This window comes from Syngnathus acus, chromosome 12, assembly GCF_901709675.1.
Source record: "Syngnathus acus chromosome 12, fSynAcu1.2, whole genome shotgun sequence".
Lineage (NCBI taxonomy): Eukaryota > Metazoa > Chordata > Actinopteri > Syngnathiformes > Syngnathidae > Syngnathus > Syngnathus acus.
In genome coordinates, this window is record NC_051097.1 from 9,980,932 (window position 1) to 10,005,864 (window position 24,933).

General features: G+C 42.1%; 3 protein-coding genes across 6 annotated transcripts in view; 1 reads left to right on the forward strand and 2 right to left on the reverse strand.

Annotated features, from left to right (window-relative positions):
- rxraa (retinoid X receptor, alpha a) overlaps positions 1-17,768 on the forward strand; it is a 49,319-nt gene extending 31,551 nt beyond the window's left edge. The window contains exons 4-11 of one of the 4 annotated variants that reach the window (XM_037265107.1): positions 3,713-3,863; positions 3,999-4,178; positions 6,315-6,499; positions 10,549-10,678; positions 12,009-12,141; positions 13,120-13,211; positions 13,982-14,087; positions 14,178-17,768. In XM_037265107.1, coding sequence (XP_037121002.1) covers positions 3,713-3,863; positions 3,999-4,178; positions 6,315-6,499; positions 10,549-10,678; positions 12,009-12,141; positions 13,120-13,211; positions 13,982-14,087; positions 14,178-14,325 — 1,125 coding nt within the window. In that variant the 3' untranslated portion in view covers positions 14,326-17,768. Of the gene's footprint in view, positions 1-3,703; positions 3,864-3,998; positions 4,179-6,314; positions 6,500-10,548; positions 10,679-12,008; positions 12,142-13,119; positions 13,212-13,981; positions 14,088-14,177 lie in introns of all 4 variants that reach the window. The other 3 variants (XM_037265106.1, XM_037265108.1, XM_037265109.1) reach the window with 3 other exon arrangements.
- A 157-nt stretch (positions 17,769-17,925) lies between these two features.
- wdr5 (WD repeat domain 5) lies at positions 17,926-21,109 on the reverse strand. The gene is made up of 14 exons (XM_037265110.1): positions 20,923-21,109; positions 20,307-20,408; positions 20,118-20,226; positions 19,966-20,039; positions 19,801-19,890; positions 19,637-19,726; positions 19,480-19,563; positions 19,315-19,370; positions 19,205-19,251; positions 19,049-19,124; positions 18,929-18,962; positions 18,744-18,818; positions 18,595-18,682; positions 17,926-18,519 (listed from the first exon to the last, which is right to left on the reverse strand). The coding sequence occupies exons 2-14, from the start codon at positions 20,379-20,381 to the stop codon at positions 18,419-18,421; spliced, it is 999 nt and encodes a 332-aa protein (XP_037121005.1). The 5' UTR covers positions 20,382-20,408; positions 20,923-21,109; the 3' UTR covers positions 17,926-18,418.
- A 494-nt stretch (positions 21,110-21,603) lies between these two features.
- Positions 21,604-24,828, reverse strand: LOC119131253 (transcription factor 7-like 1). The gene is made up of 8 exons (XM_037265536.1): positions 24,629-24,828; positions 23,237-23,298; positions 23,099-23,167; positions 22,919-22,987; positions 22,611-22,770; positions 22,429-22,536; positions 22,314-22,359; positions 21,604-22,243 (listed from the first exon to the last, which is right to left on the reverse strand). The coding sequence occupies exons 1-8, from the start codon at positions 24,782-24,784 to the stop codon at positions 22,143-22,145; spliced, it is 771 nt and encodes a 256-aa protein (XP_037121431.1). The 5' UTR covers positions 24,785-24,828; the 3' UTR covers positions 21,604-22,142.
- Between the last annotated feature and the right edge of the window lie 105 nt (positions 24,829-24,933).

Genomic DNA, 24,933 nt, shown 5'->3' on the forward strand with positions numbered 1-24,933 from the left:
TTCATACATATCTTGATTGACATTGTTATAGAGACTTAGAATTCAGGATCTTAATCATCATCACCGTGTGCCTAAAACAGAACCGAGGGGAACTCCACATTTAATTTGCTGGTTTTTAGAGGAACATGTATCCATACTTACTGAGACACATCTATCTTTAGCCCTCAGATTCAAACTGGGTATTTTATGTCACTTTACAAGTTTATGAAGGCGTTTTACAGCCGGGAGATTAATTGTTCTTTGAAAAGATTTATTCCATCATTTTATCACTCATTCTGACAAAAACTTGTCAATGTCAGCTTTGTGTCAACTCGTTTGCCAAAAGCTGCAATTTACGATGCATATATGCCCTGGCATCACTAAAAGACTTGCTTCCTCTCATTTTTATTTTTCACTTTTTCAAAACAGAATAGAGCGAAACGCTTATTTATTTATTCATATCTATATTTTTGCCAGCGGTGCTTGTGAGGAATCTTGAGTTATCTGGCGTGGCCCAGCATGGGGTAAATTTGAGCAACCTGTCTAGTCTGCTTCTCCTAAATATTATTCACGGGGAGTGTATAGACGGGAATATTTTATTTATATGACCGAAGTATTTGCAGATGTTCTCCACAGTCCGTCAGCACGCACATGCCGCCCATGCTTTCACCCGCCGTGTCGCTTGATTTGTTCTTATTTGTGAAGCATGCATTGTTCAAACAGGTGTTTCTCAAACATATGAGAGTGTAATTGATCCCAAAGGTTTTCTTCTAGCGAACGGCTTACCCTGAAGGCCACAGAAGCGCGAGCCCATTAACACTCTCCTGTGTGAAACCCGAGCCTCCATTTCTGCTGATTCGTGTCCAGATTAGACTGAAAAGCACACACGCTAATTAGGGAGAAGAAAGTTCTCAGTCAATCCAGCGGATATTTTGCTGGGTATTTCAGGTAAGTTGTTTTTTGAAGGAAGTGGCCTTAGTGTGAAAGGTGACACAGGGTTATCACGAGGTTACGTCATGACCTCATCCCCGTCCTCACCTCTGTGAAGGCAGCTGTCAACAGGAGATTTCAAATCCTGTCCACTTCCTCTTAACATTCTTCCACACGTTGTGTCAAATTCCTTACTTTTTATAACGACGTTGTGGAAGTTTTCACAAATCCAAAGAGAAACTTTCCTCTTATTACTAGAACGTCGGCGATGGTTACGGTAGCCTAATAGCGTGGAGATAACTTTCCGCAAGTTTTAAAAAAGGTGCCCTTGAACTGGAAAGCAACTAGAGTTCCACAAGAGAGTTTACGTATTGAAGCGCGCTACGCCCGGATTTGATGTTTGCTTTTGAAGTGTCTTTCTGAGCAAAGTCTGTGCTCGGAATCAAACTAAGCCCCTCTTAAGCGGAGGCCTCAACTGTCTCCAGTCTTTTCCCTTTTCTCCTATGCTCACTCCAGGGATGGATCTTTTCATTTTTTTTTTCAGCAACGTGTTTTCCTTCGCATACTAATTGTTTGTAGGGCCGACTCAGCCCAAAGATTATTGCCCGTTAGCGGAATTACCAAGGCGTTATTGTCAGTTTTCAGGAGTCTATCTCATATTCCATCTTGGCTGAATGATATTAACAATGCAGTTGGTATCTCAGATATTGCCACATTCTATATATCTTCCACCAACAATTATACATAAACAGCCAATGTACCAGCCAAATGTTCTCCTCCCATTACGTAACACATGAAACGTATTCATCTGGGGTAATACATCCACTCATGTTATACTGCAGGGAGTCCTACGTCCTACATTTCCAGTCCTTGAGATTAAATGCCCCTAATTTGTTTATCTCGCTAAGTCTGTAAAAGTTTCAAAGTAAGCATTCCAACCCCTCCAACATAACTCCGCCCCTCCCTCCCAGATGAATACAATATGGGATCGTCAAGGGATTTCCTAAGATGATAATAATGTACACACAGCTGGCATACCTTTCTGTGTGGGGTTAAATGTATATGTTCAGAGAGCATGTCTTCTATTTCTGAGCTACTTTAATCCCCCCAGATTTGACTCCATCACCGTGGAGAGAGAAAGTGGTCCTAGCCAGCCCGCCCCGCAGCAGTTAGCAGCACTGTTGAGATTGAGTTGCAAGTTGACTGAAAATAGATTGTGAATGGAAGAGTCTTTTCTGTCAGGCGGCAGGGGGGTTTTGATAGAAACTATCCCAGTCGAGGAGACGGCTCTGTTAGTGCTGCGCTGCGGGGCAAAAGACTAGACACAAGCGTTCAAGTGAGGTAAGATCGTGCGTGCTGGTCTGCAACCAGTTTTCGTGAGCGGCCGACTGTCGGCGACGAGCGTTGGGCTAAAGTGAATGGCATCGCAAGGCCGCACATATTGTATCCCTGGTAACCAATCACTATTTATTCATTCATTCATTTATTTTTTTATTTTTTTATTAAATGTATTTAAATTATTTTTTATTTTTTATTTATGTATTTATTTATTTTTACTTATTTATTTCCACACCCAAAGACTGACAAAAGTTTCTCAGTTCTCTTTGGCTCGCCACAAAATAGACACGAAGTAACTTGGACTCTTTGACATCAATGCAGTTGTGTCATTGAATTCAACATGCCTTGCAGCAAAAAAAAAAAAAAAGTCCTTACAGTGACTTTGTTTTGTATGCAGAGGCAGCTCGTGTTGTCACACATGACCAGATTTGAAATTAACACATTTTGAAATTATTAATGAAAGTGTTTTGGAGTCATCTCTTACGTGTGTATTTTTCAAGTGTGGTGGTGGTGGTGGTGTTGGTGGGGGGTGTTAAACCTTTGAACCGACTGAACCAGCCAAATATCGAAACCCACATGAGCTTTTAATTTTCTAGTCCAACTGGAGTTCCCATGACACCACACATGTCATGCTGAATTCTGTAAAATAGAGTCTAAAAAGTTGCAGAGGTCCTCTGGAATTTTCCATTTGATCCTGACGGTAAAGCATCTGGCTTGGAATATGTAAATGTACAACGACACGCTACATTATGGCTTCCAGCAAGAATGGCAGTGCTGCTTTTTTTTTCTTTCTTTCTAACTCTGAAGTTGTTAAAGAAGAGTTAAGTGAAGAGCTGAAAAATGTGAAATGTGATGCCAGGAGCGAGTCCTGTTTATGTCTCGACTTGTGCATCAATTTTGATGCCTTCTTCAGCTTTTACTGCTTTGGGTGTTGTGTCTAGAGTTTCTCATTCATAGAAATTGTGAAAAACATTTGTCATTTCTTTAGTGCAAAGGATATATTTTTTATATTTTATTTGTAAAGAAACTACAGCACATTACAATCCACATCCACTTTATTTTTCCTCCCACGTAAAATGGTTCTCTCTCTTAAATTGCTTGACTTTAGTCATGTTTTTTTCTCCTGCAGTGTTGCTTAATAGTGGGCTGCAGTAGCTTCTGTTCCGCTCAGAACATTTTGTGTTTTAGGATAATTTCAGTGCTCCCGCTAAGATTTATCTTCCCCGAAACAGAGTGTAGCTAGTTAAAGTAATTAGCCTAGCTTACTTTACGCTTTTTGCAAAAGGCAAACAGGGGTCACCTTCACAAGAGACAATGAAGTAGAATAGAAACTCGCCATTTTGTGCACACGAAAAAAAAATCGAAGCTACCTTATGTTCCGTCATCTAATTACCCAAAAGCTCGTGTTGATATCAATTTTATGTTGACCTGTTGCTGTGTGTGTTTGTGTGTGTTGATGTTCCAGCTGAACTCGCCGATGAACTCGGTTAGCAGCACGGAGGACATCAAGCCCCCGCTGGGCCTTAACGGGGTGATGAAAGTGCCCGCTCAACCCTCTGGCACGGCCCTGTCGCTCACCAAACACATCTGTGCCATCTGCGGGGATCGCTCCTCAGGTAAGACGCTTGAGGTGTATCACTATACACATTGCAAATTGCACGTTCGCCTACTCTAGAAGATTCCACCCGCTGTCTGCAACAGCGTCAGAAAAGTATCAGGACTGTTGATGAGTTGCTCCATCGCTTTCTCAGGTAAACACTACGGCGTGTACAGCTGTGAAGGCTGCAAAGGTTTCTTCAAAAGGACGGTGCGCAAGGACCTCACCTACACGTGTCGTGACAACAAGGATTGCGTCATTGACAAACGCCAGAGGAACCGCTGCCAATACTGCCGCTACCAAAAGTGTTTAGCCATGGGCATGAAGAGAGAAGGTAAAGCACATACCGTTGAGGATAGTCACTCTTAATAACTTATTTTAAACAATGTGCATGTTTTGTTTTGTTTTTTACTATAAGATGGACCAGATTACAAGGTGCAGTCTCGGTGAACACATACACTAAGGCGCACCTGATTATAAGACGCCATGTTGATTTTTGAGAAAATAAAAATATTGTAGGTGCCCCTTATCAGAAAAATACGGTAAAAAAAAAAAGAATGATGGTCCAAGGAATTAATGCAACATACTCTTTATAATAATTAAAATTATATTTATAATTATTATTATAAAATGCTATTTGGATTTTTTCAGGAATTTATAAAAGGCACTTTATGGTAATCACATTTATCTCGTTTGCCACAATCTGTTGAACATTATGGCTCCATTCGAAAATATCCTACTTCAAGCAATACTTTAGGGAAAATAAGGATTTCTGCTTTTACAACCCAAAGAAGCTCATCCTTACTGAAAATGGAAAGTCTGTACTGAGTTTATGAGAATCGACTGTCCTGAGGGAGAGATGTTATGTTGATCGGAGATATGGAAACAGAAAAGGAGGCGTGTGAACTTCTTGTATTACATCTGACTGTTTGCAATCGCAGCCCTGCTGATTCTTAGAAGCTAGAAAATTGTTTGGAACAGCTCGCAGAACAGTGTGTACCAGCTTTTCACCGATACAACACATATACTAATGCGTGCGTTTATGTCCGAAAATCGCTGGAATTGATTCAAGCTAAGAAGCTGTGCGTAATTCCTGCTAATGTTCCCGGAGTTCCTTCTTGTGTGTATTCGGAATTGAATTCATAGCTCACCAGTTATGAAAGAATCCAGTCAATATAAAAGATTTTTTTTTTCGTGCTCACAGACACAAAGGTGTGAATTTTAACACCTCGCGAGAGTGTTAAAAGTATTAACGCTGTCGGCAGTTCTGCTCAGAGCTGCTTCGCACCGATCACCCTCGCAATTATGGCCGACGATCTCCCCGAATACGCATATAGACCGAGTCAGCAACACCTATGAGCAATGATGTTGAAGGGTGTTAACCGAGAGCATACGTTTGTATGTGTGTGTACCTGACAGCGCCACTTCAACAACTTTTGAGTTTGTCTTGACCTTTACTTGGCCTCCTCTCCACCACCGAAGGACTCTCTCAAGGATATTATCGTTTAGTATCACTCGGGGTGCCGCCTAAGCCGCCCACTACACCCCGAGGGTAGTAGTTGCAGAACAAGGCGCTAGTAGCCCGAAAGGCTAAGCGAAGCCGCAGAAAGACGAACGGGATTATATAAATTTATACTCCTGCAGTCAGGGGAGAAAAAAGGGGAGGGAGGGGGGGAGAGTAAAGTTAACATGATTTCAGCCCTCTTCACCCCTCTGTGACTCCAACACAAGTATTTTACCCTTGGGCTGACCTCCACCACCAGACAGCAGATCTTCTAAAGTGGGGCCCCTTTCCTTCTTTTCCTCCTCCACTGCTTCATTCTGAAAATTCATCGTGTCGCTTTTCCAGGTGTGAAACGTCACAATGACGCAAAATTGAAATACATTTTAAAATAGCCACTATTTTTTTTTAACGTGGTATTTTGACTCAAGTTAATTATACTCTGCCCCCCAAAAAAAAAATCGCACACACATTCATGCCTCTTTTCCTCTCCATTCAAGGGTGGAGTTGTGGGGTTTTTCTTGCCTTAGCCGCAGTGAGTCTCGGTGTCTGCTGAGCACACAAACCATTTCCTGTGTCTCCTCGCCAAGCCAATCAGATGACAGAACCACTACAGTTATGCACTCACAGAAAAAAAAAAAAAATAGTCCTCATTGATTTTACTGAAACTGAGACTGCTTGGCGACCGCACGTCACTGACAGAACGTACATTGTTATTGTGTTTAGAAATGATTTGGAGGAGAGCATGAAAAGGCTTTTGAGCATGTGTGCAAAATGTAAAGCGTTGGAGCATTTATTGATGCCTGGCAATTGTCAAAGAATCCAAAAATAATAATAAATAATCAAAAAAATCAAATATAATTTTCAAAAAAATCAATAAAACTGATATATTCTGAGACTGAAACCAGCAACGTATTTCTACTTTGAATTATGGATAACCTAATAAACGGCAGTAGTGACCGGAACCAGTGTTGTTACATGCAGCCGTTCAGGAGGAGCGCCAGCGAGCCAAGGAAAAGAATGAGAACGAGGTGGAGTCCACAAGCTGCGCCAACGAGGACATGCCCGTGGAGAAGATCCTGGAAGCCGAGCAGGCGGTGGAACCCAAAACCGAAACCTACATCGACACCAACCTCGGGGTTCCGTCCAACTCGGTGAGTTTTGAAACGAATCGTCACTATTCGTAAATGATCACCGTAACGATATTGACTTATTTATAATTGTCTGGTGGACTCACATGGTGGTCTTGACTTAAAATCGAGAATTTCCAGATGATATTATCTTTTTGTTCCGTTTGAAAGAAAGTTGGCTCCTATTTGGAGTTCCTTTGACAAGGACTGCTTGTGATCAGGAGGGTTCACCTTGCACGATCTTCGTTAGCCTCGAATGTGGTATCTTCTCTGCAACAGCTGGCCACGTCTTTGACGAATAGTCGGAGACGAATAGTGATGAATAATGCAACAAGCAGACTGTTCTTGAAAGCATCCTCGCATAGTCTGGACTTTCTCAGGAATTCTGCTGGAGCATGAGAAACACGGGAGCTGGGAGTGAAGGAGGGAGGGAAGGTGAGGCTGAAGAAGAAGCTGGGGCAAGAGTGCCGGAGCGCAGAAGGGGGGGGGGGTTCTTGTGGGACTCGTCTGCTTCAGGGGAGGAGGGAAATGTCCTGTGAAGTGAAAGTGGAGATGTGAAGGCTGTTATGTGAGTAAATGGAGCTATTTTCGGAGGCTGGATAGACGTGTAGGAGATGAGCGTTGACATTCGGGTGTCTGCGCGGACACTCTGACTCACTCGTTAGCTTAGTGTAGCCTTTTTTTTCGAGCGACATTAGAAGTTCCCTTGGCAGGGTTGTTGTTTTGCTCTGTATTTGTAGGTTGATTACTATTATTTATTATTGCTGGTAAATATAATGAAGTCGTTCATAAAATCTACAAGAGTCAAATTGTCATGATTCTTTTTGGGTTGTTTCGATTATATTTGGTTGATTTTTTTTTTCCACCTGATCTCACCTTGCTGGTGTTAACCAATCAGCTCGCTCGGCCACTCGTGTCTCGTCCAGGTGATCCTTGTTGTCTCCTCACTTGACTTGTATTTAGCTCACTGCTTTTCCTCACTTCTGGTTGGATCTTTGCTTGTGTTTGTGTTCATGTCAGGTCCACCTTTTGGTTTTTGGACTCGTTTGTTTTGTATTTTTGAGAGCCTATCCCAAACTAAAAACTACTTCGACCTAAAACTACATATCAGTCTTTTCATCCTATAAGGAAAAATGACTTCACAGTGTTGGCGATTGAGCCTCCGTTGTATTTCATATTTCATATTCCATCAAAATATATTCGTACATTGCTTTCTGCATGACATGACAGCAAAAAAAAACTTTAAGGCTGTGCCGTATTTCAAACGTATCTCAGGCATGACAATTTTGCCTAACAGGCCACTTAAATAAAAGTTGACCTGAGCTGTTAGCAAAATAACCTCGCAGGTTGTACTTCTCTTCTCTCTGCCTTTGGAACCTCCTCCCCCGCAAGGCCTCCATTGAGAAGCACTGCCCCGTGTTGTAATTAATCACAAGGCCCGAGACGTGAGTGCGTAAGCATGAATGGACCACCAGCACCACCAGCGCCACCGTCTAATGGCCTGGGTCTGTCCAAACTGAATCGAGTGTGTTTATCTCATCTCATGCTGACCTAGAACAGAAGTTAAACATGCGTTAGTAATGCGTGTCCAGTCAGATAAGGAGAAGCCTCTTCTCAAGATGGACGGGGAGGCTTTAGTCATCTAATCCTGCAGGTGTTTTGTTGTCGCTTATCCCTCCGTAAAAAAATATATATAATCAAGCAGTGTTGTGTTTATTTTAATGATAATTAACTGATGATTCATTCCCCACGCCTGATGTTTGAGTTTCCAAAAAGTGGGACACTTGAGTAATTTATTTCCAAGCTGATGTATGAGCCTCCAATTCTCTCCCTCTTATCACGCTCTTATTGGCTAGCAAAAGCTGAATCATGAAAAATTGAAAGGAAAATCTTTCTCCTCAAGCGATGATATTTTTATAAACGTGCACAGCCTCGCGTGCTAGTTATAATTTTTTTTTCATTAATTAAAACTTAACATTGTTTGACTTTTGCAATGGACGGATTGTGAAAATTAAGACTTCTCTGAGGTTTTTCCTTCCATCCTAAATGCCGCTTTGAGATTTGATGCGCGAGGATTGCTGCGGGAAAATCTCCGCTGTCATCTCCACAAACAGAGTCAAAGAAAGCGGGTCAGTGTAAACAGATAGTCGTGCAACATTCATGAAGCTCGCCTCGACAACTATCAACCAGTATCAAGACTCGTGACGGTCACCTTCTTTTTTTTTTTCCCAATGAATACTTATGAGAGGATGAACATCTCACGATATCCGTCAAGCCCAACTCCACCGACCGCATCTCCCAAGGAGATCCGACGCTGCAATATTCATGAGTCGTCTCTTCGCTTTGTGTCTGCTCGCTTTTATTTTTTTTCTTCGCTTGTTTCCAATGTGCGATACCGAGCAGTCAGTGTGAGTTTCACACCGAAGGGAAGGAAAGGGAACACGGAGGACAGACGGAGATGTCTCTCTGGTCTGTGTGTTATAAAAGGAAGACGTGAGCGGAGCGACGCTCGCTTTCTCCTTCATCCCGAACTAATCTCCTCTTGAGAGGTGCGGCTGATGGTTTGGATCCTCCGAGCTTTATAGAATCGATCAACAGGCTTTGGAGGAAAGAAACCGGGCAGGTTCTGCCGATTATGTTGGAGTTCACACGGGGATACTTCCAACTTAAGCGTACTTACCTCATTGTTTTGTTTACAGAGGTTTGTCGTTTGAGGATGGAAGGAGATTACACATTAGAGATTGGGCAAAAGGGGTTTGGGATTGTCGGGTGGATTTACATTTTAGTTAGCTGGCACGGGTTCCGTGCTGTGTTGCAATCCCGGCACTGTATTATACGCTTGCTGTGGAGCAAAGAACAAAGATGGTGTCAGTTTTGGAACTTCAGATGATTTCAGATAATATGAAAGTTCCAAACTTCACGTCCCTGGTACACAAAAATAAACCGACACAAGATGTTTGACATTGGTGTACTTCCAGTTGTTGAGTTGAACAAATTCCAGTTGGTTTCAAAATTTAAAGTCACTGAACGCTAGCCAAGTATGAACAGTATTATTGTTCCGATTTTTGCTTATGTCAGCATATTGCAAATATCCCGTAAATGGCAGGAGTATATAAAAGGACCAAATTAACTGTCAATTTAAAACACAAGGCTTCGATTTAAGAAGCCAAATTAACTGTTAATTTGGCTTCTTAAATCGAAGCCTCGTGTTTTAAATTGACTGTGTTCCGGTATAAAAGCAAAATCATAAAAACGGTCATTATCCAATAAGTTCCGAACATAACTTTATTTCCCGCATTTTTGTTTCCCCTCGCATTTAACGAGTTCATGTCCCAGTTCAGAAACGAAAAACGTTTCCTCGCCACCATGTGAATCTCATCTCTGTTCATTATTAAAAAAAAAAAAGTACATAATTACAGTTTATTTTCATGTGACTTACCTTCTATGTTGAATTTAATTAAAAAATATTACCGCACATTTTTCATGAGTGGGACACTCCCAAAGTGAATCGAGGTAAAGTGTCTTACATAACGTACTTGGAAAAAATAATAGCGCCGTTCATCTCCGTGTTCCTTTTTCCAAGTTTTTTTTCCCGCTCATCTCTGAGTGGCTCTAATGACATAAAATCAATAGATGCTTGACTCATGCGGGCAATTCATAGAAAAACTAGCCAGTGTTTGTATTTTATCGACAAAATGCACCAGGTAGTGAGATTCTAAGAAACGGCTGGTTTTATTTTCCGTATCTATCCAATTTTCCACTCCTCATATGTTGACATTATCAATATGTAAAGGATGGATAAAAAGAGAGGCGCCGTGACCAAACCAGTGATGGGGTCACATTAAAGCTGCTCAGCCCTGTTGTGAAATGTCACCTTGGGCCTCTTGAGCTCCATTCACCGTCCCTTCAGCTGCACATAAAAAAGTCTGCAAAGTTTTTTGGGGGATTTTATTTTGCATGCAGTGTTGCAGTTTTTTTTTTTAATTATTATTATTATTTTATTTTTTTGCTTGCAGTATTCATATCAGCTTTTTTTTATTAACTTAGGTACTTTTGTCTTTCTTTCCTTGCAGCCTAATGACCCGGTGACAAATATCTGTCAAGCTGCAGACAAGCAGCTCTTCACGTTGGTCGAGTGGGCCAAGAGGATTCCTCACTTCTCAGAACTGCCACTTGACGACCAGGTCATCCTCCTACGAGCAGGTCTGTTCAGAATCCACTCAAATTGCCACCAACTTATCCGCACTGATAATTGTTAGTATTCCGTTTAAAAATAAAAACAGAATACATCGTCTGTTGTTAATAGAGGCAAGTCTCGGGAGAGATATTTTACATCAATGAGAGTTGAGGTTGAATCTTGCGTAAATGGTTTCAGTTTGACCACAGAAAGATTCCTCAGGAAGTCTCAAGAAGTCAACTAGATTCATAAGAACAATGTGTGTTTCGATAACAGAAGAAAAAAAAAAAAAACTGTTTGAGGAGACTTCAGTTGTTCAGTTTGGAATACTTTTGATTTTATGGAACAGAAACTACATTTATCACAAAAAATATTTCTACCAGTCCAACAAAAACAATGAAAATGTGCTTTTGATGGCAAAATAACAAATCATCAATTTTATAATTAGCAGTAGTAGTATTTAATAGTGTGCGGACATGTCGGCCATTATTTTTCACAGCTAACGCCGCACAAAGATTAAATGAGCACGTGTCCCAATACTTTTGTCACTCATCATAGCCACGTGTTGCTCTCGCTGTCCTGTGAATGGCGCCTTTCTGATATTGGCGACAATCATCCAAGGAGGCCTTTTTTTAAAACGGTGTGACTCGTCTGTCATGTCGTCCCCATTCAGCGACATCACACGCGGGAGGGTCTTTCGGGGTCCCCCAACACATCGGCTGCCTGTCGCTCCAAATTACGCCATTATATTCCTAATCCACCTTGAGGAAAAGAAATGCTATTACACACCCGCCGAATCAAAACGCATCCTCCCATCGCTCTTTTATGCCACACACACAGCCGAGTGATGGAAAGACTTCATTGGAGGAGAGCGAGCGAGACGTTATTCCGGCGTGCTCGTCTCCCTTCAGCTCTCAGGTTTTCTATAAATAACAGCTTTAGTTCTGCCGTATCGCTGATAAAAAGAAAACCTCTCGTACCCGACTCAACTCCGGCGGGGAGAAGAGGCGAGTGTTGCCGGGCAGAAGTGTTAAAGGAGCCCCGTCGCTCAACGATGGCCAACCCATGTGTGTGTGTTGAGCCCCTGCTTTGGCGCGTCAAGCCAGTTGTCTTGATCGTGTTGGCAGCCGCGCTTCATCCCTTTTACACGCCTGTCTCCTCCCAAAGTATGAATCCAATGTCTTGGTAATAACCCGATGGCGGCGCTTGAGAACCCCGAGCGATTTTACCACGCCGCTTAATTGAATCATTGCGGTGCCCGCCCTTTGTTGTCACTTTGATTTAGCCTGCTAGCGCTGTGAACTTTTGTACCGGGATTTGCTTGTTTTCACACTTTTTTTTGCATCTGTGCCGCAGGTTGGAACGAACTGCTCATCGCGTCGTTTTCGCACCGTTCCATCGCCGTTAAAGACGGGATTCTGTTGGCCACCGGGCTGCACGTACACCGGAACAGCGCCCACAGCGCTGGAGTGGGAGCCATCTTTGACAGGTCGGTGGGGATTCTGCTATCGACTGAAGCGTATTTCACTCGGCTGTTTGAGACGTGCATCCCGATACGGATTTTTTTTGAGCCTCAAAGTTGTCAAGCTGAATATTCCCAAGTAGCATCTACTCAACTCAACTCTTAGACTACCGTATTTTCCAGACTATAAGGCGCACCGGACTATAAGGCGCACCTTCAATGAATGGCCCATTTTAAAACTTTGTCCTTATATAAGGCGCAGTTTAAATTTAGGAATTTGGCCCATATATAAAGCGCACCGGACTATAAGGCGTACTGTAGGCTTTTGAGAAAATTTGAGGTTTTTAGGTGCGCCTTATAGTCCGGAAAATACGGTAACTCATATAAGGAGCAGCTGAGTCATGCCGGCATCTCAACAATGAGACCCGATACTAAATATTCCAAGCAGATTATCGTTTATAAATATTTACCGCACCTCTGGAATTTGATTGTGTGAGCACATCTAATGAGGTGGCCCGTCATGAGTGCCCGTGTTTTCATCCTGGCAGTTGGATTAATAACTATGTTGGAGTCATCCGTCAATATCATTGCCAGTCACCGCCTCGGGATGTATCGCATCCTTGGAATGAGTGAGGCGTACTTAAAGATACACACAGCTGATAATGTTTATTTATCTAAAGCTCACTCTCTCTCTCGCTCTATCTCTCTCGTTCTCTTTTGAATGAGACAGATTATTATGAAGCATCTCGGTCTTGTAGCAAATTGAATGACAATGATCTCAGAGTCACAATTGACTCGTCAGAAAGAGCGTGTGGAGGGAGGCGAGGAGTGCCAGCGACTGAATGTCTAGTGATGTCACCCGCTAGCACACATAAACAGAAGGGGGGGGTTGCTGTGACAGACAATTAGCATCCATCCATGATTTTGAGAGTCATGATGGGGAATGAGAGATGCAAACTCATTCCATCGCCACCGTTTTTTTTTATTTTTTTTTATCTTGTGCAGAGTGCTCACGGAGCTGGTGTCTAAAATGCGGGATATGCAGATGGATAAGACAGAACTGGGGTGCCTTCGAGCTATCGTCCTTTTCAACCCAGGTAAACTATCCGTGAGCTTTATCAGTCATTTAATCCTTGCTTTGATGTCATTATATGACACACTTTATTGAGTTTGATTTGATCTTATTTTGTCTTTCTTTTCTTTTCTTTTTTTCTTTTTTTATTTAGTTTTTCATTAATTTAGAGAATTTCATTTTCTACTCTAGTTCCTTGTGTCATGAATATTTTTTTTTTTAGTTGTCACAGCGCAATTCTATTCTTCCATCTTTCCGACCCGGGTTCCGTGTTTTGTGCCTCGTCACAAACGAACGCCGCCGTCTTGCCAAAGCAAGGCATTAAAGCAAAGCGCCAACACGACCCAGTGTGGGATCCTCCATCCCTCCACACCAGACACACTGATCCTCTGTCTTCCACTTTTGTTTGCGACTCCGCCGAGCCCGCCGGCCCCGCTTCGCTCCTTTGCCCGAGTCCTTGTTAATTAGAGTTCACCGGATTGTTCTGACGGCGAAAAAAAAAAAAAAGGGAGCGCTTCATTCTCACTGTGTGTCATCTTGAGTTCAGCCATTAGTGGGTAAAACGTCTTTTTGTTCAACTCGATTGTTCATCAACAATGTCATTAAAGAGGAGCGCTAATTGCACAGAAAGCAAACATATACGCGCCGGTCCGTAAAAGGCCGCGAGGTTAAAGCGCAACTTGTTGCCTCTCGTGAATTCCCACCCTGCATTTGTGCACAGAGGTGAGAAATTGATTGCCAGTTTATTTTTAGCATCATCTCTCATTTGCAGCTGTCATTTTTTTTTTTGCCCAGACTCCAAAGGTCTATCAAACCCAAGTGAGGTGGAAGCTCTCCGAGAAAAGGTCTACGCATCTTTAGAGGCCTACTGCAAACACAAGTACCCCGAGCAGCCCGGCAGGTAACAATTTCAAAATGGTGCAGTTTCAATTGATCACTTCGAATAAAAGCAATTTCGGGTCTGTAACTTAACGGCTCGGCTGTGTGACAGATTCGCCAAGCTGCTGCTGAGGTTACCGGCGCTGCGCTCCATCGGCCTCAAGTGTCTGGAACACTTGTTCTTCTTCAAGCTCATAGGCGACACGCCCATCGACACGTTCCTCATGGAAATGCTGGAAGCGCCGCATCAAATGACATAATAACGGAGAGGACGGCGCTCGTCATCTGCCTCCTCTTTGTTTCCCAGCAGGGTCCTGTTTTTTTTTTAAATGTCCCACCTTGACTAAGACACATCATGTGATGGTGAACATCCCCCCCCCCCTACGGAAACAACAATTTCATTATAGGTGTGTTTTTATACCTTGTAAAGAATTTTCAATCAGAACTATATCTCAGAAGAGCACGCGGTGGAGAGAAGACAAAAGCAATGTACTGAGCCATTATTAGCATTTTCCCAGCATCTTGACGAGATGATTGAGCATCTTCACACATTGAAGAAAAAAAAAAAAAACTTTCAGGGTGGGTGCACACAAAAACATGGTGTGGACGTCATGTTGAGACCCTCAGCCTGGTGAGCAGGACAATCTTACAGACACTTGGAAAAAAACAAACCTCCCCGACTGGACTCAACACGTCTTGCACTAGTTGTTTCAAGAAAAAAAAAAAAAGGAGAGGGGTGGGGGGGGTGTCAGCTTTCCGGGATGTGGAACTTAACAGGTGTGCTACAAAGACTGCAAGTGTTCACGAACCTCAGGTGTCCTGGCCCAGTTCCAAACCGATCCAACCATGTCTTACTGTATCAACAACACTGTGCAAAAACATCGTCGGCCAGGGCAACGTTTACCAATCAGCCTAAGCAGGAACAATCTTTGGATCCATCTTGGGAGTGGGCGGGGAAGGGGCGGGGCTTATGTCATGTACGTACAATCTGCACGGTTGTTTGTGCACACAGGAAGAAGCCAAGGCATTCTGCCTTTTTTTTTTTTTTGTATGGCGTATGAACTTTGCAAGGTAGCAAGTGTCACCTTTGTTCATTTCACCAGCCCCCCCCCCCCTCCCCCCCATCATTGATGTGAATTCCGACCTCTCAACACTGCAGCTGTTAGCTTCTCAAGATCACCTCATCTCTTTCTACGCAGGAAGTTACAACCAGAAACAGTATTTACATGTTTGTTTTATTTTTTTGGGGTTCCATTTCAGATCAGCACGATTACCTCAGTTTGTTGAGCCTCCTCATCCGGGCTCGCCCCGCTGACATCATCCATAGAAAGAGAAGCGCTTGTCATTGCAGCCGAGCGCTCTCTTTCTCGCTTTGTTTGTTTGTTTGTTTGTTTGTTTGTTACTTTGCACTTAACCTCATGACAGAGCCGATGTCAACACATTTGACCTCCGGGGTGGGAATCTGGCCCGTGGCCCAATCAGGACGGTCCCACTTATTTTCCCCTCTCTGTCTCGGCACCATTGGTCCACGATGAAATATGAAATGTTTTCCATATGTCCGCTCATATTCTGCTGTTGCAGTGGCGTTCATTTTGCCCGCGCCGTTTGGCTTGATGGAAAGTTGACCATGCAAATATTTTGCTCTCCTCGCACCCCCACTCACTCATTTCTGGCTTTACATTTTTTTTTTTGTATATACAGTATCTATAGATAATGGAGTCAAGGAAACATGTTGAATATGAGAGTGGAAAAAAGAACACTAGAATATCTTTTTTTTTTTTCATCTGCATGTTCTTTCTTTCATAAGCACTTTGAAGCAGTCAGGACCTGAGCACTGTGTTGCGTTAATACTTTGGAGGTGTAACAGAGTCCGGGCTGTGCCACTTGAATCGATCTATTAACATTTCAGATAGTTTTCTTTGATTATAAAAACTTCAATCCACATTCTGATCTTCAGGTTAATGAGCTTCACGCTAATCGCATTTGCTCTAAAAAAAAAACATTATGGGAGGGAGAAAATCATCAAAACATAATTGTATTTTTTTTTCATTTAAATTTTAAACTTTTTATTTTATTGTCAACATGGCCCAAATACTCCCAAAGAAAAAAAGCAATTAACAGTCCATAATGATTCTTGTGGCAACCTGAAGACTCTGCTACTCTCTGACCAGGACACCAATGACGTCATGTTTGGTTTGGTTTCAGTCTGTTTTGTTGTTGTTGGTCCCGAAGGAAGTTCTGGACACATGCGTGTAAAACTCTTTTGATTAAGGTCCACTTTCACAGAAGGCCTTCAGCAGGGTAAAAAAAAATCGGGTCGGATTACAACCCCCTTTAAAAAGCAAGCTTCTCAAAAAGCCTGTTAAAACGACAGGCGAGCTTTTGGCGTCCTCTAGCGGAAAATGTCTGCACTGCAACATAACGTTTTTAATTCCTTTTTTTTTATTCCCCCATCTTTTCAGAGGCGGCACTTTCTCACAGGGTTTATGTGGCACAGTTTGTGCTTGCTATTGCCAAAAAGGGAGAGAGAGAGTAAGAGAAAAGAGCAATAACTATTCATGACTTATTGGCATGTCTCTGCAAGCAAGGTGGCCTGTATTATTATTAATATTAATACTAATAACTATCCAGGTGACAGTATTGACTGCCAGTGTGAGCTCAGTTTACAGAACAGTATTTATATAATAATTATGCATACATAAGAATAGTTTGTATATTGAAAAAAATCCATTTTTAGGGGAGGAGTCTTGCAGCTTTTGAGTCAGAATTTTTAGCCGCTAATTTCCCAGACATAATTTAGAATGGGAGGGGGCGGGGGTTGCTTCTTTGGAGACTGTGATGGTTGACACATGCAGGTCTTGTAAGCCATAAAAAAATGTGGATGACGTGTAAAACCGCCCCCAACAAGAAATCAAACATGACATCAAATGATAACCTTCATAGACACTTCATAATGTAAAAAACTATATTTTGTTAATATGTATATGTGTATATATTTATAAATAAATATATCAGCAGAACTGTTCCTTGAGTATTTCCAGCAGCAAAAGTGAGAGGAGTCTTTCAGACCAAAATGATTCCACGAGTTTTCTGGTGTTTTTATGCGATTATCAAGGAAGGGCAATTTTGTGCATTGCTGCCTTTCTAAGAAAAAGGAAAAAAACAACCAGCAGAATCCCAGTAGCCCAAAATGTGTACGATAAACAAAAACCAGCTTTTCAGATTAATGGGACCTCTAAACTGTACAAAAAAAAGATGGTTAGGGTGTCAGGATGTGACCCTCCTGAAAATGTGTTTTGCTTGGCAATTGTATGTTCAAAAAAGTGATCAGGAAAAAAAAAAGCTGACCTTGTGACACAATCACTGCTTTGTTTGGTGCTGACAGTAAACAATTCAAGACAATGTAAAAGTTTAAAAAAAAAAAACTTGAAGATCTATTTTTGTAGAAAAGTAAATTTTATCCCTTGCTTCTGTAATTGTTTTTGTCCCGTTCTTCTTGTGGGCTGATGTTTACGCAGACAATAATGTTGAGGAGGAGCCAGCACCTTGCTAAGAAACTGTGGCTTTTACTTTGCTGTGTTCGACTTATCGCCGCCGAGTGGCAAACTGTCCCGTCATACTTTTTGTGTCGACTTTTAAGGAGATGAAATTTTTGTCATCTGTTCTTTGTGTGTTGTCCAATGAAATTTCATGGACAGCGAAATAAAAAAAATTATTAAAAAAAAACCAAAGTCAACACTGCTGCTGGATTTTTCTCAATACAACTTCCATAGCGCCCCTAGTGTTCTAACTGAGACACTCCACAACTTAATTAGCAGATGTTTCAATGACAGTAGTAACGGAAACAAAAACAAGGAATGTAATGCATTGGTAACTTGTTTATTAGAAAACCAAAGTCAAGGTTGACATCACTAGACAAGAACAATTACATAAAAGGCAAAAAATTCCAACCTTTTGTTTCACAGAACATAAATGATTTGTCGTGAACTGTGTTGATATCCAGGTTAAAAGTTCTGCCCAATAATTCTGAAACACTAGAAATGGTGAAATGAATTTGTTACACAAGTCATCCATTTTGCTTAACGACAAATTGTGTGTGTGGGCGGAGGGGATGTCAGGACACAAAACCACGTAGAATGAAGAAATTACACGTCGCGCAGAACAAATTGCCAAACTGATTTTTTTCGTTGTTGCTTCACCAAGGGGATTTATTTGTCGCATCACTGTTAAAGTTCCTTCCCTGGAAGTTCTGCATCCAGCAGAAGCTTACTAGTGGGAAGAAAAAGTCCTTTTTCCATATATAAAAAAAATAGAAAAAAAAAAGTGTTAAAAGGAGAAATATGAAGTGGAGCTTTAACAATCGCTTTTCCAAAGCTTGATGGTTTTGTCGTTTTCTAGAGCTGCTGATGCTATGATGTTCTCTGTCGGGTGGCAGCCGGTCGAAATGACCACGTCTGGAATTTTGGGGGAAAACAGGTAAAAGTTTAGAAACAAATCATTTTGATATTCTTGGAAAGATGAAGCGGTACCCGTGTGGCCTTGCAGTTTCTGCACAATCTCCTTCGTCTGCAGGTTCCAGATGTACACCATGTTGTCCTCAGAGCCCGACACGATCCACTGCGAGAGAACGTGTTTTAGTCTCACCCAACGAGAACAAGAGAAAAAAAATTCATTTCACCTTTCCACCTGTGACCGAGAAGTTGGCAAACACGCAGTACTTCTCGTTTTTATGGCCCGTGTACGTCTTCAAGCACTGCAGGAGTTGAAGCCAAGCAGAAGAACAATTCAGCGGTGGCGACGCGAATGACACAAAGTCGGCCGACTGAATTTATTACAGGAAAAAAAAAAAAAGAATAACCCCACCTTTCCTTTGCTGTAGTCCCACAGCTTCAGTGTGCTGAGGGTCAAAATACAAAGTTCAACAATTCGCAAAGAAAAATTGCGTAAATAATAAATTGAAAAGGGAATAGATTGGCTACTCACTTATCCAGCGTCGCCGCCAAGATATATTTCCCATTGGGGGAAAACTTGACAAAGGACACGGGAGGGTTGTCGTCATCTAACATCAACAACACGAGTCAACGCTTTTGCAATTGTGACATTTAACCAAAAACAATTGCTCCCCCCCCCCGTTTGTACCTATTAGTGTCTTTAAGCACTGCCCGGATGCTGTGTCCCAAATTCGGCTGGAGACAAAAGACAAAGTCATACGGTACATAATTCTGAATTAAAATGTTTTTCATTCTTACCAGAGTCCATCATAACTGCTGGACACAATCAGGGAGCCGTCTCTGTTGAAATGGACCTAAAAGGAGAGATACAGGTAGTAATTGTTTTTTTTTTCTCTCGCTCCTTCTTACTGAGCACAGAGGGGAGGGGTGAGCAGTGACACAGAAACTTGTCGAGGTCCTTACAGCAGAGACGGGGTCCGAATGAGCGGGCAATGTTTTCAAACACTTGCCAGTCTTCACGTCCCATATTCGCACGCTCTCATCAAACTGGGGAAAGGTGAAAATAAATTAAGCAGTAATTCCTTCACTTCCTGGTCCTTAAAATAAAGTGTGTACTCACTGATCCCGACACGATGAGATTGGACTGCGGGTTGAAATTACAGCAGAACACGTAGTTGCTGTGACCTTTCAGAGTCTTTAAGCATTTTCCCTGTGGACACAGAAGGGAAAAATTATTACTGCCCCCCCCAATCCAGAACACTGGATAGAGGCCTGAGAATTTACCGAGCTAACGTCCCATATCTTCAAGGTCTTATCATCGGACGCAGACACCAGGAGGTTCGAGTCGGACGACCAGGCCACGTCGGAGATGCCCTGGAGAGTCGGAGGTAAATATGATCACATTAAGCAACTTCTGTGTAATTTGAGTTATGTCACTGACCAACTTACAAGTTTGTGTCCCGATATGGTTTTCTCAAATTTGCCATCGTAAGCTCCCCAGATTTTGATGAGTTTATCAGCAGCTGCAAAGAGAAAGAAAGAGGGTTTGTTTTAGGGAGAGTGTGAATAGTGAGGAGCTTGAAAATGGCGGGAGAACTTACAGGAGCTGGCCAGCCACTCTCCACTAGGACTGAACTTGACAGAGGAGACGGCTTTAGTGTGACCTGCGAGTGTGAACTTCAGTCCGTAATTGGGCTTGACAGGAGTGGACTGCAAAAGAATGCAAAATAGATGAACGGCGAATATAAAGACAATAATACAGTCAGGTTATTTCTTTTAATTCAGCCAACCTTATTATGAGAAGATGTTGACGTCCCCACAGGAGGTTTTGTGTCAGTCTCCGGCTTCTTGTCTTCTGTTGCCATGGCAATGGAGCGAGCATCAACTGTGCACTGTCAGTAGTGTGGAGCGGCGGCATTTGTCATAAAAACATAAACAAGAATTACTCACTCAAAGATAATGCGGTGGAAAATGTCACAAAAAGTACAATTAGGACTGGTTTTTCATTTTCCCAAGACACAGTGCCATCTAGTGGAGTAAAAAAATGGTTCATGAAGCAAAATTTGCTTCGTTTGATCATCATTAATTAAAACTGGCTCATTGTTATTGATTATCAAATCTATCTATCAAGTTTTGGATGGAAACGGAGCTGCAACGGTACCCTCATATGCAGCTCGTATAGTCAAGCTGACAGGCTATGCTAACGCAACAGTCTTACTAAAATATTACTCGGCGTTTTGCACGTAAACAACAATTTTGCAACCTCGAAGTTTTCTGAATTTATAATTAGATGCAAGAGCTGCAAGTGGTGATGTAGCCGACTACTGCTGTTGACAAACTGAGTTAGCCAATATGGAGGGGCCCTCATTGAACACAATGAGGCGTCGTACAAACATCGATACTCACCGGGATTTAACGGAGTTTAGGTGTCCGATTGCTGCTCTTCATAAAGCACCGCTCAGACTATGTGCATTTATTTTAGAGTTCGGACAATTGGGGAGAGCCGAATTGGTTCGCCGCTAGATGATTGCTAGCAAAATCTGCGGGGGAAAGCGGGGAATGTGCTGCTGCAGCGCTGCCTACAGCGCATGCGCGGAAATCTCATGAGCTACGGAATGCCAGGAGGGACAGAAAGGTGTTAAACGGGTTCAAAGAGTTCCATAAATAATATGAGTAAAGAATTTATTATTGTGTGAATTGTTCTCTTGCTTTAATTTTGTGCTTTATACAGTAACTACTAGTTTTACAAATATTAGTTACTAATATTTGTAAAATTGTCTACATAAAACTCAGTTTTATCACAAGTACAGCATGTACTTTGAAATCAGCTTAAATCATAGGTGGACTGTCTAAATTATTTTATCATCTGATCAAAACATTTCTCTTTTTGCACAATTAAGTGGCAGTCACAACTGTTTTCCAGCCTGTTGCATGTCATCACAAGTCTCCTCGTTGAAGTAAATGAGGGGAGTTGAGTGCTGGCCTTATTGGAAGCAAAATGCAAAATTCAGAGGCCAAGAAAGTCAAAAGTATTTTTTAAAAGTCTGATCCAAAACCCTAATAAAATATGAACAAGATCCATCCATCGTTTCCAACGTTTTTATTCATTTTTTTGTTCATTGTGCCTTTATTGTCATAATCATGACATGTTACACAAACAGTGGCTCAGGTTAACAATTGACAAACATCCTATTTAGCTACTAATTACTGTTTGACATGAACATTGTACAGATGCACATGTTGCTACAAAGACACCAAGACCCGCATTAGCGTGACGAGCTTGCTAATGTTAAGCCTGTTTTGAATCAATAAGTTTCATTCACTTTGTGAATATCTGGCATCCCACGGGGATACATCTTGTTTTTGGGGTGTGTGCATAATATGGCTAGCAGTTTTATTTGGAATGTCCTCACACACTTCCATCTTATGTTTCATTATTCTTGTTCTTGTTGTAACTGGTGTTCTAATCAAAAACAATACAATAAAATACTAAAACATATTTTTTTCTTTTTTACACATTTAAATGTTTCTGAATGGAATTATTTACATATTTTAAATAACAAATACTGATACAAAAGGGCTGCCTGCAGCACCAGCAACCATAATGACGGAGCATCAAAAGTTGACTAGGCACACCCCAGCATATGTAAGACTTTGTCAGCAATACGCATTTTTTCAGACTCGTCGCTGGTTTGAGGAGTTGGAGCTTCACCTGGAGAATCTGGATCTGGAACAAGAAAAAAAAAAACTCGAATGAATTCCATTTTTACTTTGTGAGTGATTTGTGAATTTCCCACCTGCAATACTGGTGGCTGTGACGCTACGTCTCCTCCTCTTATTACCCTGGAGACAAATTAAGTTTGACCTTTTGTCTACGACTAGCGAATTTGAAAAGTTGGAGGTGGGGCTCACATAGTTGTCACTGCTGGACCACTCTGGATACATCTGGGAATGGAGTTTTTTCTCAGCATCAGCAATTTTATAATATTTAGCCTGCCCTTCGTCAGTCAGCAACTTCCACTGCGGACATGAAAAAAAAATTGTACTGAATAATTATGCTCAAATATATTTGGAAAGGTAGCAAGCAAGCTCACCATGTGGCCCAGGACAGTATTGACAGAAGCGCTGTCTTTTAAATTCATCTGTGCTTTGACATGTTGTCTCTGCTCCTTCAGGAAACACATGAAGGCGTTGGGTGGTTTCTTCACGTATGGCTGGTCCGCATCCCGTACGCGCCGGCGCCTTCGTTTTCTTCTAATGACCAGAAATTTTTTTTTTACTTTGTTTGACATGAATGGGTGATTAGGCGCTGAGGTAACAACCAATCCCGGCTCAGGAAAGCAACTGTGATGTCATTTTAAGTCGACAAACAAAATGGCCGCACCGAGATGATGAGTCTTACTTTGTGCACGTTATCGGGGGTGCAGTGAAGACAGGAGGGCCAGCAATGTGATAGACCACCCCACCATTCCTATGGAGACAAACAATTGAACACGTGGGAGAGGGGATGGGGGACACATTTTGGATTTGCTTTGATGGCGTCGGTCCGATTGAAAAGTCGCACAAATGAAAGGCATCTTACTTTGAGTTGGAGCTCACTGGAGCAGCGTAGACCGAAGGGCCTGTCATCTGAAACATGTCTCCTCCATTTCTGTATTGATTTATGTGTGTTGTTTAAAACACGATTTGAATATCTTTTAAGGATTTCAATGTGACTTACAGCATTCCAGGAGGACACCAGTTGGAGCTTTCCGGAAGCGACCGTCCGGGCACAGATTGGTTCTGGTTGTGCAAATACAGAAAAATATTAGTCAACACGTGCCTGCCGCGTAACAACATGCCCCCCTTCAGTTCAGGTAGGATACGCTTTTCCAGTAGAATTCCGAGCAATTATTTCCCCTATCTGAAAACTATATAAAAGGTAAAAATTGCACGGATACAAACAAGCGTTCAGCTTCTACTTACTATCTTTTGGGCACTCACCTGAGGGCCACCTGCCTGACTTTTGAGGTCAAACGCGTGCATGCCGTACGGGTTTGACTGCGGTCCTGCCATCATCTGACCTGGCTGCACAAAAGCTGAACTGGGCGGGACGCACCCACCGTAGCTTCTGCTGTGACCAGTGACCAACTGGCAATGTGTGTCAAACCTGAGCCATGAAGGCACAGGAGGTGGACAGCTTGCCGTGGTACACACCATGCCGCTGACCACCTCCAGGAGAGTGGAAACAACTTCCTCCCACTTGAGTTCTGATACAACTTTCTCAAATTCTGCCCTGAGCTGCTCCATACTGTCAGAACTAGATCCTTCTGACCCTACTCCTCGCCCTCTTGAAGAACGACAACGGCTGAAGACTACTGGGCCCCTGTGACACACATTAACGGGAAGCTGCTTTTCAGACATTTTGGAGGGTCACATCGTAGATCACAGATAATGGTGTGCTTGTGTTACTCAAAGACAATAATCATTATTAGGGCAGATGATGGCGGTTTAAATATCAGATGAAATGGCAATGATGGAAATGAAAATGGCAGCCTTGCCCTTCATAGAGCAAGGAACCACATGTGGTATCGTAAAAAAAATTGAAGACAAAATGAACACTATATCATAAAATGGTTGAACCATGCCAGCCAAAAGGCCATCAGATAATCATTATTATTAATAAACGTTTTTATAAAACTTTTTTATAAAAGCGACGTTGTGTTCATTCTAGTCGACCGGAATATTAACGTGCCGTTGTGGCAGGCGGAGGTTCTGACGCACCTCGATTCAAACTCAACAAATGACAGGATTTGACTTTAATAATTTATCTAAAGCCTTATCTAACCCATATGAGAAAAAAGAAAAAAATACAGGTTCGATGGCCTGACGTAGGATCAAGGTTAAGTACAGTAAGAACTCTCCAGAAACCGCTTTGCTTGGATACAGAGCCAACGCTGATCTGCGTCTGTTGAAATTAAGACGTGGGAAATTAAATGAAATTCTTAATTATTGATGCGGTGTGAAATTTGTGTAAATTGTGACGGTTTAAACGCTGACATTTTTTTTTTTTTACTTGGTTGTCAGCGATATGACCACTTCAAAGACGTTAAAAAAAAGTTGCGCTACTTACGACTGTGATCAACGGCGCATCATTTTCTCCCAATTTGAAGATGTTCCCAATGTGTCTCAGTTTCTCTGCATGAGAGGATTTGTGGGATCTCGGCCCACAACCGAATTTTGTGTATAGTGCTCCTAAAATGAGACACCGGCCAGAACCAAAACTCATATGAAAGCCTAACTAACGTATCATATAGGAATATGCGTTGCGGGGCAACCACACGACGGGGATTTCCGCTTCCTGTTTTATTTTTTAATTTTTAATTTTTATTATCTTTTTTTTTACAATGCAGCATACTATATATTTATTTGTGTAGC

Coding starts and splice junctions, on each gene's coding strand:
- LOC119131253 (XM_037265536.1), bottom strand. CDS start 24,784: ATGAGTTTTGGTTCTGGCCGGTGTCTCATTTTAGGAGCACTATACACA. Junction 23,299..24,628: donor ATGCGCCGTTGATCACAGTC/GTAAGTAGCGCA, acceptor TTGCACAACCAG/AACCAATCTGTGCCCGGACG. Junction 22,988..23,098: donor CCAGTGAGCTCCAACTCAAA/GTAAGATGCCTT, acceptor TTGTCTCCATAG/GAATGGTGGGGTGGTCTATC.
- wdr5 (XM_037265110.1), bottom strand. CDS start 20,381: ATGGCAACAGAAGACAAGAAGCCGGAGACTGACACAAAACCTCCTGTG. Junction 20,040..20,117: donor AGAGTGGCTGGCCAGCTCCT/GTAAGTTCTCCC, acceptor TTCTCTTTGCAG/CTGCTGATAAACTCATCAAA. Junction 18,819..18,928: donor GGGACTACAGCAAAGGAAAG/GTGGGGTTATTC, acceptor CAACTCCTGCAG/TGCTTGAAGACGTACACGGG.